A 15,245-nucleotide genomic window follows, 5' to 3' on the forward strand; every position below is an offset into this window, starting at 1 on the left:
ACTATAGATTATCAGTACTCTCTTTTCTACTGGAAAGTGAGTCATTAGGGACTTTAAATCTAATCAGATTAGAGAACCAACCCCAGAACCAATTTAGAAAACTCATCCTTAAGATTATTCTCTAGAATCACTCTCAGTACTAAAGTCTGTGTTAGGGTTCTCCAGAATAACAGAATTAATAGAATATGTGAATATACATATACATACATACATACGTATGTGTGTGTGTGTGTATGTGTGTGTGTTTAGAGAGAGAGAGATTGAGAAAGATTGAGATTGATTTTAAGGAACTTTCTCAACTAATTGTAGAGACTAGCAAGTCCAAAATTTGCAGGGCAGGCTGACAGACTGGAGACCCATGGAAGAGTTAATGTGGAGTTAATTTTGTGGTTCAGGTCAGAAAGCAATCTGGCGGCAAAATTCTTTTTCCTTGGGGAAATGACAGGCTTTTTCTCTTTAGGCCTTCAACTGATTGGATGAGGCCCACCCACATTATACGGAATAAACTACTCAGAGTCTACTGTTTCAAATGTTAATTTTAACTAAAAAATGCCTTTGCAACAACATACAGATTGGTGTTTAACCAAATGTCTGGGTATCATGGCCTACCTAACTTGGCACATAAAATTAACCATAACAGTGTGTATGTACATATTTAACAACAATCCACTGACTCCTGGGAAAATATCTGTGTATATATATTTATATAGATATTTTTCCATATGTATATATGTGTCTGAGAAAGATCTATACAAGGGTTAAAATATTTTCATTTATATATTCTTGGTATGTGTATAACTATCTTAAAATGACCCAGATTTGGTGCTTTGGAGTGTTTGATGTATTTTATTAAGACTCCTCTGTGTGATAAGTTTTATTTATAAACATAGTGCTCGTAGTGAGTATTCAGCATAAGCAGGATAGACCTGAAGAATTCTAACTGTTGCGCTTTTAGACCTGACCTGAAACAGTTTCTGCCATCCTAGTTTGTGAAATAGACATACTTAAAATTCCTCTTAGAAAGAAACAGAAGCTCCTGGTTAAAATATGATAAAATAACTACATCTTAGCTTGAAAGATGAGAACTATTATATGTTGATAAGTATGTTGGGCTTTTTAATTTAGATTTTTAAAGAGCGAGAAGAAGATTTGAGGCGTTTGTCTCGCCCATTGGAATGTTCTTGTTTCCGAACATCTATCTGGGATGAAACCCTCTATAAGGTGTGTATGTCTCCCTGAGTTCCCTCATTTTAAGAGCATGAAAAAAAACCTAGAAGGATATTAACAAAACTAAAAGATTTTAAACTATTTCATAGCCATCTAGATTTGTTGTACTAAAAAGAAAAATAATCTGCAACAAATTGTTTGAAGAATATCAAACTTAACATTAAGAGACTTGGGTTTTGATCTTAGATTGGGTCGACATAGCTACCAAGTCACACTGAATTAGCCAGTTTGGTCATGATTAATTTGATACTGGTCTTTGTGATAGCAGAGGTTTCACTTACTGGCCATCATCCATTTTGACCTGTTGTGGTCTCAATGCTGATTGGAGTTGTATCTAGTATTCAGGTACTTCTACATGATATAAGCTAGTCTGCCTAAGTTTGGATGGCAATAAAATGAAAATATTTAGGGAAGAGATTGGAGAAGGAGTCTTAGAATCAGACATGTTATGCCTAGCATATGGTATAATAGCTTCAACTTTCATGCCAAATTGGAGACAAGCATTCTTTCAACCAGAAATACTGTTCCCATTGCTGGAATGGATACCACACTGCTTATACTAATTATGGAGGTTACAACAATAGCTTTGTTATGGATGAAGCTGAAATTACCTTATTGGCACATAGGCTCCTTATTCTGATTCCTCCCTTTCTCCTACTGATCTAGTTATTTGAAGGACTAGGTCCTTTTTGATTCTCCTATAGTTAGCCCTTTCCTTCAGACTGCTTCTGGTATCCATTGACAAGTCTGACTCTGGTTAGGAAAGCACCCTTCTCTGTCACTGGTAGCTAGAGCCTCAGTATCAACAGCATCTGACAAGTATCTACAACCAGAAGCACAGAAACCTGACGTGGCAAGGAGAAAAACCATTGGACTTTTAAATAGCCATTGCTTTTTTTTTTTAACTAATTCATTTTCCCCAATATTATGTTGACCCAGCCTCACTCTAATAACAGATCATTTTGAGATACCTGTCTAGGAAATACTGTTCTAGATTAATATGGGCCGAATTTCTCTCAAAGCCTTATTCCCATAGAACAGGTAACCGTGAATAAGGATGGACATGACGCACTGATAAGAACCAACTGCGGTGTGAAGGATGGCAATACATAACACGACCAAAGACAATTGGCTAATCACAACACTGCTGTGAGTGACAATGTCTCTGCTGTGGTTAGCTTTGGTGCCTTCTCCAAGGTAAATTCAGCAGTGACATTAACACCGACCTGGGAACTTGGAACCTGAACCCTCATGCCTAAGTAATAAAACTGATTGGAACAGAGACATGGCACTTCTATCTCTTACATCAATGTTGCATAGAGCTAACTTAAATTTTTATATTAAGTTTTATTCAACAAGCACTCATTACATACCTGCTTGATGCTGTTGGATACACAAATGACTAAGACCAGGTTCCTGCCCTCTTGTAGGGGAGAGAAGAACAAAGTACACCTTACCAGACAAGTTGGAGTGAGAGTGAAGGAAGTATTATAATGAAAATACAAATAAAAGAGCCTACAAGAATAGAGGGAGAGTGTGGTTAATTTCAACTGCTTACATTAGTCATACTCCTGGATGAAGTCAGTTTTAGGCAAAAACACAGTAGACCATTTTGAATTCAATTGGATCAATAATTTATGTGGATAACAACAAACCTTTGGGAATGATAATGCCACTAGTTTCTCTTTTAATGGTATATTATTCTATTGAGGGGAGGGGCCATTTGTCTATGTGGCTCTGCTACTTTCATAAAATTGATTCTTAGGTATATGTTAAATATAGCATAATTAGGTTCTGATCTTTAGAGAAATCTACACTGTTGGACTTAAATATTTGTGACTAGATTAGGAGCTTTTTAACAAAGCAGATCATATTTTTCAACTTTTTTCCTAAGGCAACATGATGGCATTAAATATTTGTTTGCTTTCAATTATCAATGGAAAGAAGTTTCTCCAGCATTTTACAAAAGTGTTTGCACTTAAAAAAAAATTCAACTCAAGGATAAAAATCAGATGCTAGCTTCATTTTCTCATTTCATTTGTGTTATATCATATTTAATGTCAGTATTTGTTTGGGACTGGATTATCATCATATTTTGCTGTCCACATGTTATAGTGTACTTACTAATTTCAAAGGTCTGGGACTGAATAGCTGTTCATGATAGTACACTGTGTTTCTGTTCTGTTAGGCTTGGTCCAGCATAGTTTATCAGCTGATTCCCAATGTTCAGCAGCTGGAAATGAACCTAAGGAATTTTGCTGAAATTATCGAAGCTGATGAAGTACTTCTGTTTGAGAGAGCTACTTTTCTGGTAAGAACTTTCTGCTTTGCAGATGTACTTCACACCGTACCTTCTTTGTTTTCAGCAACAGAGAACAGCATGTTACTACTTTCAGGAAGAACCTTTTTCCCTCTTGTCAACTTTAGCATGTACAGCGTTATTTATAAAATAGTATTGTCAGCAAGTGACCTGAAAGAAGCGCTTTGGTGTGTAGCTCTTTAGAAGTTAGTGAAACTTAGATTTTTGCAGGTATGTCTTATTAGAGAGTTCAGATTGTTGGCTGGGCATGGTGGCTCACGCCTGTAATCCCAGCACTTTGGGAGGCCGAGGCGAGCGGATCACCTGAGGTCGGGAGTTAGAGACCAGCCTGACCAACATGGAGAAACCCCGTCTCTACTAAAAAATACAAAATTAGCCAGGTGTCGTGACACATGCCTGTAATCCCAGCTACTTGGGAGGCTGAGGCAGGAGAATCGCTTGAACTCGGGAGGCGGAGGTTGTGGTGAGCCGACATCATGCCATTGCACTCCAGCCTGGGCAACAAGAGCGAAACTCCATCTCAAAAAAAAAGAGAGTTCAGATTATTTATGCTAGTAACTGTTGATTTATATTAAAGGATTCCTATTTCCTGTGGACTTTTATTATGAAATGTGGGATATTTTCCTTTTGAGAAAACTCACATCCTATCCTTTTCTCTAAAAGACTCATTGAAAACTTTTAATGTAGAAGAGACGTTATGGTCATCTCAGTGACACAGGAGTTCACATGAAGAAGTGGAGAGGGAAAGAGGCATGTTGGTATTCTTATTTTTCTTGTAAATTGAACCTAGCAACTATATTAGAGCCTATTGTTTGTATAACCCTGAAAGGGGGATGCAAAAACCAGTATCGTATCTGTAAATATATTTTTAAAATAGCAATAATAGAAACTAATTTAAGGTGTCACAACACACTGCATAAGTAATTGCTAATTAGCCTTGGTAAATGTAACTGTAAGAGCAGTTCCCAGTAAATAATTTGTTTCTGAGCCCTGCCAATGCTTGGTGATTTTAGAAACAATTCTTAATCTCTAGGGGCTTGTTTTCCTTCTACAGATATCTATATCATAGGTTTATTGTGTGGATGAAAATGGGATACAGGAACATTGAGCACCCAGCAAGCCTTGGCATTTAGTTGACAAACTATTAAATACTGATTCCTTTTGCTACTATAGCAACAGGGCAGAGAATCCAAAGTACAATTTTTCCCACTTCCTTTGTGGAAATATTATTTGTAACCCCAGAGGTATTTGGGAGCCATCCTTCTAGCTGGTATAGATGGGGCAAGGAGTCCTAATTAGAGTATCTTTCTGTCTCAGCCCACTGGCAGAGGTCACTTGCTTGGAACTGTGCTACCCTGAGCCTGTTTTTCCTGCTAGTGTGAGTAACAGTGAGCAAGAAAGCTATTTTGTCTTGAGGTACATGGCAGGACCGAAACCTGCTTCAGCAGTATTCCCCTACTATGTCTGCCACACATGGTTGTAGAGGTTAACCTAATATAAACTCCCTGTTCCTTACTAATAGTAACAGGTAGTTTTTGTTTCTCTTGAGACCAAGTTTAGATGTGACTGAACATTTTCACTGAGCGGGGTGAAGTCAAGCAAGGGGGATTTGTTCTTCCACTGGTATAGAAATTATGTTTTGACATTTTCACATTGTCTCATGGAATTTCCCTGTGAGTTTTCTTCTGGTGAGTGACTCAGTTTTGCTTCCTACTAGACACTCTGCATCTGTATATTCAGCCTGTAGGTAATACTTGTGTGGTTTTATTAAAATCTGAAAAAGTTAGAAAAAGTATTTTCAGCTGGTGTGGGTGTCCATCCTGAATAAGTTCATTTGTAAATATTCCTCAGGGATTGGAATCAACCAGTTAAGCTTTTAAAATATAATTCCAAAAGCTATTTGGTTAGCTTGGCCTTTATTAAAATTAAACACATGAAGTATACCTTAAGAACAGCTAGGAATTTCTATTTGTTTTTCTTTTTGATTGGTACTTTTTAAAAATCGAAGACCATCATGCGAAATATTGAAATAAATTTAGTGATTAAAGTTAGGAAAAATAGCAGTGAACCAAAATAGGCAATACGTAAATGATTTAATAAATTATAACCAAATGGTACTAGATGGGCCATCTGAATGGACGTTGAAATCACACAGAATGTTAATAAGATATAGGAGAGAGGAAAAGAGACAATAAGCCAGGTGCCAAGTCTACCCTAAAAACCAGTGACCAAGGGACTGACAAATGTCTGCTTTGAGGAGTAGCAGAGGATGATATGACTATTTTGCATGGATTCAAAGGACAATATTCTTTTTCATAGGTAATTTCTCACTATCAGTGTAAAGAGCAGCGTGATGCCCATAGATTTGAGAAAATAAGCAACATTATTAAGCAGTTCAAGCTGAGCTGCAGGTAAGAGATCTAGTAGGCATGATCTGTTTATCTCTTGAAAAAATTATTGTCATTTTTTAGAAGTTCAAATAACTATAGTTAACTGTACTTCTATATTCAGAATAGTTCCTTCAATCAAAGACAAAGCTAAATTCTAAGGGGCCTCCAGTTGACTGAAATGCAGGTCGTTTTCCTTTAATGCAAACTCAGCTGGTACAGAAGCATATGAAAAATATCCAAACAGAATATCCTTTTGAGATGATTGATACTATTTGGGAAGAAATAAATAGAATATCCAAGGGAGTTTTGAAAAAGAAGGAGGAAGGAGAATTTGCCTTACTGAATACCAAAATTTACTCTAAAACTACTACTTTAAGTATTTACTATTTAACTTAATTAAAATAGTGAGGTACGGATTCAGAAATGGTACAGATTGGAGAGCCTAGAAATGTTTAATCACGTTGTGTCAGCTATCGTTAAATAAAATTTAAATCATAGCATTGTGAATCTAGGAAAAAGGAATGGCTGAACGTCATAATTTAGCAAAGATTTAATAATCAAAATCCTTACCCTGATAAAAGTTTGATTCCAGAACATCAGGAATAAGTTTACTCTCTTTATGCCTTAGCACACTTTGAGACTTTCTGGAATGTTTATGCTAACATTTTGAAGAAGAAATAGCCAATGACAAGCAAATATAGTTGCCTTGTTTTCAAAGAAAAAAGATCATTTCTTGAATTTAAATGTAACACTGAAAAGATATAGATATTAATCTCAATGATAAGTAAATTTCACCTTAAGATGCTTATTAAATATTGAAGAAGTCTTCTGAAACATGATTTTAAACATGGATCTAGGTCTAAGCCAATTTTCATTTCACAGTCAGTTTCAAGTGCTTTAGCCAGACGTGGCATGCACCTCTGTAGTCCCAGCTACTTGGGAGGCTTAGGCAGGAGGATCACTTGAGCCAGGATTTCAAGGCTGCAATGAGCCATGATGGCACCACTGCACTCCAGCGTGGGTGACAGAGTGAGACTCTGACTCATAAAAAAAAAAAAAATGAAATTTAAAAAATTTTAAAAATCAAGTCCTAGCCCACTTTTGTCCCAGTTACTTTTCAAAACATGTTAAATTCAGTATAAGAGTTTCCTTGGAAAAAGTAGAGTTAGTGATTAATAATCTTAATGAAGTGGTGAATTGAGGTATAATGCTATAAAAAAGATGTTTAACATAAATAAGAGCTTGTTATCGTGTTATCATTTCATTCTTTAACCTCTTTTCTTCTTTTTCCTATAGTAAGCTGGCTGCCTCTTTCCAGAGTATGGAAGTCAGGAACTCTAACTTTGCTGCTTTCATTGACATCTTTACATCCAACACTTATGTGATGGTTGTGATGTCTGATCCATCCATTCGTAAGTTTAAACTTAGCTGACCTAGGTTCAAAGCCACATACATACTCTTTAAACAATTGTCCCAGATGTAGTACTTTATTAGATACTTAAAAGCTATTTTATAGTGGGGATGGTTACACAACAGTGTGAGGGCACTTAATCCCAATGAACTGTATGCTTAAAAATAATTTAAATGATAAACTTTGTGTTATGTATACTTTACCACAATAAAAAACTATTTTAGTACTAGTGGTAAATAGCTTTTATTTAATAGACTTATATTTTAAAGCTTAAAAATAATTTAGCCTCTAGGGTATTACGTTTTTCTTCATGGGAACTTCAAAAAGCAAGTCACTAAATCCAATAATTTTAAAGAAAAAACCCAAATACTGCATCTGATATAGATTTTTAAAAGACTAGTCAATCTAAGCTCTAAACTATTAAATGACAAACCATTTTTATGTCGTTGCATATTCCTAGGTACCACATTCTCATATTTCTGTTATGGGCATGAAGGGGTGTTTGACGCTTCCATACCATAATAACCATGACTATCACAACCATTGAAATGAAGGTTCTTGCAATATTTTCAGGATGGTCCCAGAAATTTAAATTAATCTCTCATCCATTGGCTTTTGCTACTTTAGGTTAATATTAAAATATAACATACACTTATGGGGTTTATACTGTTAGCTCCAAACCAAAAGATTTTGGAAATTTATTTTGGAAAGTTTGTGTTTAGAATATGAATAAATCTGCTTATTCAGAAAAATTAAACCTTGATAACTTGGGACCTCCTATTCCTGTATGTTCTCTGACATACATTGAGGGATTTGGCTCTCTTTTGTTTATTTGTTTTACTAGTCAGACATTCCTTTGGCTGCCCATACTTAATTCTGTTGGGTGTTTCCGCCCCCACCCTCAGCTTCTGCAGCTACTCTGATCAACATCCGCAATGCCAGGAAACACTTTGAAAAGCTGGAAAGAGTGGATGGACCAAAGCAGTGTCTTCTCATGCGCTGAACGTTGATGAATATTGTTTCACACAAAAATTAAAAGTTTCCTAATTAATGTATTCATATATGTAGGCTCTGAAATGTTGTGATGCTTATTGCTTCTGTATTTCTTCTCTACTTCCTAGTCTTAATGTTTAACCTTGAATGCTTTAACTTAATAGCCATTGAGGAGTTAGAAGATGAATTGTTCATGAAGTCGGTGTTACATAAAAGTAGGTGATATGTAAGTTTTCTGATAACAAGGTTCTAATAGTGTTTAAATGTACTGGCAACCTGGTTCCAATAGTTGTGTTTGCCAAAGCCTTTCTCAGCATCATCTTGTATTCCTTATCAGATAGTAAGTAACCTGTAAGTTTTGAGTATTACTGTTTTCCCAGCATGCATTAAAAATATTCCTTAACTTCAATCGTAAATAAACTTTTGGTGTTAGGGATTTCAGTGTCTATTTTTCTTTTCCTTGTTTCTTCAACTTTGTCCTAAGAAAGAGTAAAGGAATTTCACAGTTATCCTAGGTGAAGGGGACCTTCTGGTTGGGAAGGCACAAAATAAAATTGGATGGGAAGAATGTAGCCAGATTATGGCCTTAAAGCGAGGCAGAAGAATTCAGATATAAGACATCTAAATGTGATAGGATGTAGGAAAACATTGTGGGCCTTTGAGCAAGGGAATTATGTGAAAGCAATTTTGAAAGAAAGTTAAGCTAGACCATATGTACTGACTGATGGCAGCTGGGGAAACTCTGGTAATAATCCATGCCTGAAGTATATTGGAAGTCTATTCAGGATGCAACTGGAGAAGGAATGCATAAAAAGTGGAGGGAAAATAGGATTTATGAGGTCTAGGAGTGGTTAATTAGGTGTAATTCCATAACACCTAATGAGATGTACCTTCATTATTCTATCAAACAGTATTAAAACCTTTTTCAAGCTGGCAGTTGTCTTTTTGTCTGCTAAGGAAAAAATGAAGCACTGTGAACTGTGAGAAATGGAGTTTCCTAACACAAAGCCCTAACCTTTTCAGTTTCCATTTGCACGAAAAGAGAAGACAGAACCATTTAGGGAATCTATAGCACAGTAGACAGTAGACTCATCTCATTTCTCCTTCTTCATGTCATTAAGGAACTTCTTCTAAACCACTGGTCTCTCACCTTTTCTCATCTTAGTTTAATAGTCCTAGTTGAGGGATAAGTAGAGTTTTCACTGAGCAGCAAAAAAATGTTTTTTTGCTACGTGACCTGTGTTATGTAGACTAAAACTCTCAACTTGTAAAACAACTTTATGGGAATATTTCTATCAACAGCTGTGTTAATCTTCTGCAGAAGGAGAGATTTAAGTGTTCCAGAGTCTTTATCCTATTAGCATCTAGGAAAATGAAAAGAGTTCAGGAAAGTGAAGAGTCATTGAACAGAGGTGTATTCTGTGACTAGTAATGAGTCATTATTTGGCATGTTATTATTTTCAATGTCTGGGGTGGGATTTAGAAGTGGGATTCACTTCTAAATCAGATATTCACACTACTTGAATGTGTTCTTTATAAGGTGGATAGATATTGATACATATAGAGACATTAAATTAGATGAGCCCAGAAAAATCATAAAGTTATGTCTTTATCCTATTTGCCCTTAGTTCATTCAATCCTTGCTCAGTTTATAGTTATAACTTGGACATGGATGTTTTGAAAGGTTAAACAAATGAGGTTCTGATTAGACTTAATCCTTCTTATGGTGATGGCCAGATAGCTGTCTTTGTCACTGAAGACAAAAGAGTTTTGAGATATATATTTATCCAAATATACAGTCACTTAGAAACAGAAGTGGAATCAGGTGGATGGTGAAGGCATGCACACAGAAACAGATGGAGAAAAGAAATCAAAATTAGAGATGAAATGAAATGATACAATGAAATAATGCTTTTTATAGGCCATGTTACCTATATCAGTAGGATAGGGGCCAGTGGGTCTCAAACTTGAGCATGCCTCAGAATCACTTGGAGGGGGGCTTATTAAAACAGATTGCTGCCCCACCCCAAAAGTGTCAGATTCAGCAGGTCTGGGGTGAGGCTCATGAATCTGTACTTCTAACACGTTCCCAGATGACACTGATACTGCTGGTCCAGGGACTACACTTTGGAAACCACTGCTTTAGGGAAGGGAAGACGAAATGTAGACATGGAAACAAGTATGGAAAAACGTGTGTTCACCACTTTGGCAATAATGAAGTGAAGGCATTATACCAAGTACGATATATATGTTTTAAACCACTAATTCTCAAAGTGATCTATAAGTTTGAGAAGCACTGTTGTAGACAAAAGCAATGCCTGGGAAGCTTGTGTTTCATAAGTAATATGTTCAAATGGAAGCCTTTGCTAGTATAAAGAGACTATGGGTACTGATTTGTATCGGGACAACCTAGCTTGTTGCAGTTTCATCCAGCTTTATTTGCTAACTCAATAGTATACCAAGAAAAGTTAGGTGGATTGCCAAATGAAAATTGTGCTATCCTTTAGTTGAGTACTTACCAAGTATCAGTGCTTTGTAAGGATTATCTCAGTTAATCTTCACAAGAATTGCGTGGCATAAGTACTATCACTGTCTCCATTTTGAAGATGGGGAAACTGGGCTCAGAGAAGATAAGAAACTTGCTAATAGTTATTGTAGTAAAGGCAAAGCTGGGATTTGAATTCAGTCTAACTCTGGAGCTCATATACTTATTCTTAACCTTGAAGTTACATGGCCTTCCTGAATGTAAGGGCCTATTCAGGGTGGAGAGTATGAGGTGCACCCAGGTGTGGTACCTCACTGTGAGACCACCACTATTCGGCTACTATGAAATAGTAAAGCAAACACTCATGAACCTATCTTACTCCTGGTTTTACTGGAGCATAGGAAGCCTTACCACAGTAGGCAGTACAAAGCAGTCACCAGGAAAACAAAGCAAAAATCCCTCCAGCTTGAAGGATTTAGGTCAAACCTAAACAGTCTTTTAATATTTAGAAGTTTTGTCCCTGAATTGGGTTACTGTAAGCAGTTATAGCCTCTACTTCTCTGGGGCCATTTGTTAATAAAAATAGGAGGGAGAAAGTGTGTAACTTTGTAACTTTTTTAGGTCTCTCACAACAGTGCTTTGCATAGGCCAGTTTAATATTTCCCGCTCAAATTCCTAACTGTTCATTATAAAGCAAGAAGTAGTTAGGGCTCTCCTGTAGCCCTCACTAACAAAATTTCTGGCCTCATTAGTTTAGTCAAAAGATATTTTTTCAATACTTACTATGTTTCAGAGACTGTTTTTGAAGCCCAGGATATGAGAGTGAACAAAATAAAGCCCTTGTACTCATGGAGTTTATATTCTAGGAAGAGGAGACAGACAACCAATTAAGTAAACAAAATATATTAGGAAAGACAGGTATATGAAGAAAATTTAAGCAGTAATGTGAGAAAGGGCTGGGGGCAGGCAGAGTAACGGCCCCATAGAGGATTACATCCTAATCCCTGGACCTATGAATATGTGTTGTTGCATGGCAATGAGGAAGTAAGGTTGCAGATGGAATTTATAAAGGCTACTAATCAGCTGTCCCCAAGATAAGGAGATCATCCAGGTTTATCCAAATGGCCTAATGTAATCATAAGGGCCCTTTAAATGTGGAAGAGGGAGGTAAGAGAGTCAGTGTCAGAATGACTTGCCATGAGAAAGACTCAATTTGCTGTTCTTTGCTTTGAAGATGGAGGCAGGGGGCCATGAGCCAAGAAATGTGAGCAGCCTAGAAGCTGCAAAAGGCAAGGAAACTGATTCCTTCCTAGGGTCTCAAGAAAGAAACAGAGCCCTGCTGACGTCTGGATTTTAGCCCAGTGAAACCCACATCAGACTTCTGACATCAAGAATATAATATAATAAATTTTTATTGTTGTAAGACACTAAGTTTGTGGTAATTTGTTAGAGAAGCAATAGGAAACTCTTTTAATCAGGGTTCTCCAGAGAAACAGAACCAATAGGGTGTGTGTGTGTGTGTGTGTACGTGTAAAAATTTATTAGGAATTGGCCAACATGATTCTGGAGGCTGAGAAGTCCAAAGATCTGCAGTCAGCAAGTTAAAGACCCAGGAGAGCCAATGATGTAGTTACAGTCTGAGTCCAACGGCCAGAGAACCAGGAGAACTGATAATATAAGTTCCAGTTCAAAAGCTGGCAGGCTTGAGACTCAGAAAGAACCAGTGTTTCAGTTTAAGTCTGAATGCAGGAAAAGACTGATGTCCTGGCTCAAGGCAGTCAGGCAGGAGAAGTTCCCTCTTACTAATGGGAGAGTCAGTCTTTTTGTTTATTCAGGCCTTGAACTGATTGGATGAGGCCTACCCACATTAGAGAGGGCAATTGCTTTACTCAGTCTGCCCATTCAAATGTTAGTCTCATCTAAAAACACCCTGACAGACACACCTAAAATAATATTTCACCAAATATCTGGGCACCTTGCAGCCTAGTCAAGTCAACATGTAAAATTAACCAAGGATTTATTTAGTTAGGGAGATCAGAGATAGCCTTTAACATGAGATGACATCTGAACAAAGAACTGAATAAAATGTGAGAGAGAGCCATGTGTGTAGCATGTGAAAAAAAAAGAGAGACATTTTAGGCAGAGAAAACAGCAAGTACAAAGTCCCTGAAGTGGGAGGGTTCTCAGAATATTAGAGAGGCAGCAGCAAGGCCAATGTGGCAGGACTGGAGGCAAGAGTGGTAAGAAGAATAGGAGACTGAGATGAGGAATTAGATAAAGATGGGGTGGAAGAGAAGACCGTAGGGCCCTTTAAGCCATTGTAAGGATGTTTGTGTTTACTACCAGTAAGATGGGAAAGCCACTAGAAAGTTTTGAGCAGAGGGGTGATGTGATCAGACTTACTTTTTAAAAAAGGTCACAGCTAAAGAATAGACAATTTGGAGATAAGAGTAAAAGCAGGGAGACCAGTGAAGAAGCCATTGTGATATGTAATATTAGGTATCAACTTGACTGCATTGAGGGATGCCTAGACATCTGGTAAAGTATTGTTTCTGGGTGTGTCTGAGGGTGTTGCCAGGGGAGATTCACACTTGAGTCAGTGGACTGGGAGAGGAAGACACCTTCAGTGTGGGTGGGCACCATCCAGTCAGCTGCCAGTACTGCTGGAACAAAGCAGGCGGAAGAAGGAGGATAAAAGCAGCTTGTTTACTGAGTCTGCTTGTTCTTTCTTCGCATGCTATGCCCGATGCTTGGCTTCCTTTCCTCCTGCCCTGGGACATCAGACTCCAGGTTCTTTGGCCTTTAGACTCTAGAACTTGCACCAGCAGCTTCCCAGGGGCTCTTGGCCCTTTGGCCTCAGGCTGAGGGCTGCACTGTCAGCTTCCCTGGTTTTGAGGCTTTCAGACTTAGACTGAACCATGCTACTGGCTTCTCTCTTTCCCCACCTTGCAGATGGCCTATTGTGGGACTTCACCTTGTAACTGTGTGAGCCAATTTTCCCTAACGTGCTCCCCCATGTATGTGGGGAGCATATATACACACATGAGGGAGCATATGTGTGTGTGTATGCACATATACACATATACACAGGGGAGTACATGTGTGTATGTGTGTGTATCTCCTGTTGTTTCTGTCCCTCTGGAGAACCTTGACTAATACAACTATTAAAGTAATAAGTGAGAGATGATGCTGGCTTGCCTTGGGTCAGAATGGTACCCGAGGAAGTGATGAGAAATGGTAGGATTCTTGCTAAGTTTCTAATGTCAGGCCAACAGGGTTTCTTAATGAAGTGTGTAGGGGAAAGAGGAATCAGATAACTTCAAAGTTTTTGGCTTGAGCAACTGGATTAATGAAGCTGCCTGAAACTGAGAATGTTGAGGGAGAACCTGGCTTGAAGAAGAAAACAAGGGTTGGGAGTTTTGCACATGGTATGGTAAGCTTGAGATACCTGTAATACACAAATGGAGTTGCTGAGTATGAGTATGAATATGAGTATGATGCATAAGTGTCAAACTCAGAGGAGAGATTGAGCTACGGATTCAAATTTAGTTTTGACATTGGATGAGATCAACTCAACGGCGAATGTAGATAAAGAAAATAATTAAATAGTTATTTAAAATGTATAAAGGAGGAAATAGCTTGCCACAAGCATTAGAATAGATAGCTGATGTTGTAGAATCTCAGACTCTTGAACATAAGCAGTCGTGCACCACATAATGACATTTTGGTTAATGACAGACCACATACATGATGGTAGCTTCATAAGATTATAATGGAGCTGAAAAATTCCCTATTGCCTAGTGGCATTATAGCCATCTAACATTGTAGCATGACACATTACCTTTTCTATATTTAGATACACAAATGCCATTGTGTTACAATTGCCTACAGTATTCAGTACAGTCACATGCTGTACAGGTTTGTAGCCTAGGAGTGATAGGCTATATTATATAGTCTAGGTGTATACTAGGCTATACCACCTAGGTTTGTGTAAGTATACTCTATGATGTTTGCACAATAACAGAATTGTCTAACGATCCATTTCCCAGAACATATCATCATTAAGCAATGCAAAACTATATTGTCATTTTCTGAAAAACTGAGGGATTGAAATGGATAACTCCTTAAGCTTACTTTCAGGCCTGTATATGTCCTTAATATTGATTGGCTGAATGCCTACAACAAGAATAGCAAATAATATTTACTGATCTGTTAAGACGTGCCAGGCATAGGATCTAATTGTTTTTACATGTGTTCACTCACTTAACTGTCACAGTAGCCTTATGAAATGGGTATTGTTATTTCTTTATTTTGTATGAAGAGACCAATTTGTACTTTAATCAGAAATCCCTCTAAACTTATAATTCTGTCTTGTGAATATATTTTATGGTTCTCACATTAGTTTCTCACACATTGTCC

The 15,245-nt window shown here is 37.5% G+C and overlaps 1 protein-coding gene across 4 annotated transcripts in view; it reads left to right on the forward strand.

Moving 5' to 3' along the window:
* Positions 1-8,777, forward strand: part of RRAGB (Ras related GTP binding B) — a 38,615-nt gene extending 29,838 nt beyond the window's left edge. For all 4 annotated transcript variants that reach the window (XM_055269453.2, XM_063634334.1, XM_055269451.2 and 1 more), the window contains 5 exons: positions 1,126-1,221; positions 3,416-3,538; positions 5,867-5,958; positions 7,234-7,349; positions 8,254-8,777. In XM_055269453.2, the coding sequence (XP_055125428.1) occupies positions 1,126-1,221; positions 3,416-3,538; positions 5,867-5,958; positions 7,234-7,349; positions 8,254-8,351 (525 nt within the window). In that variant the 3' untranslated portion in view covers positions 8,352-8,777. The remainder of the gene's footprint in view (positions 1-1,125; positions 1,222-3,415; positions 3,539-5,866; positions 5,959-7,233; positions 7,350-8,253) is intronic.
* Positions 8,778-15,245: the final 6,468 nt, after the last annotated feature.

This window comes from Symphalangus syndactylus, chromosome X, assembly GCF_028878055.3.
Source record: "Symphalangus syndactylus isolate Jambi chromosome X, NHGRI_mSymSyn1-v2.1_pri, whole genome shotgun sequence".
Classification (NCBI taxonomy): Eukaryota; Metazoa; Chordata; class Mammalia; order Primates; family Hylobatidae; genus Symphalangus; species Symphalangus syndactylus.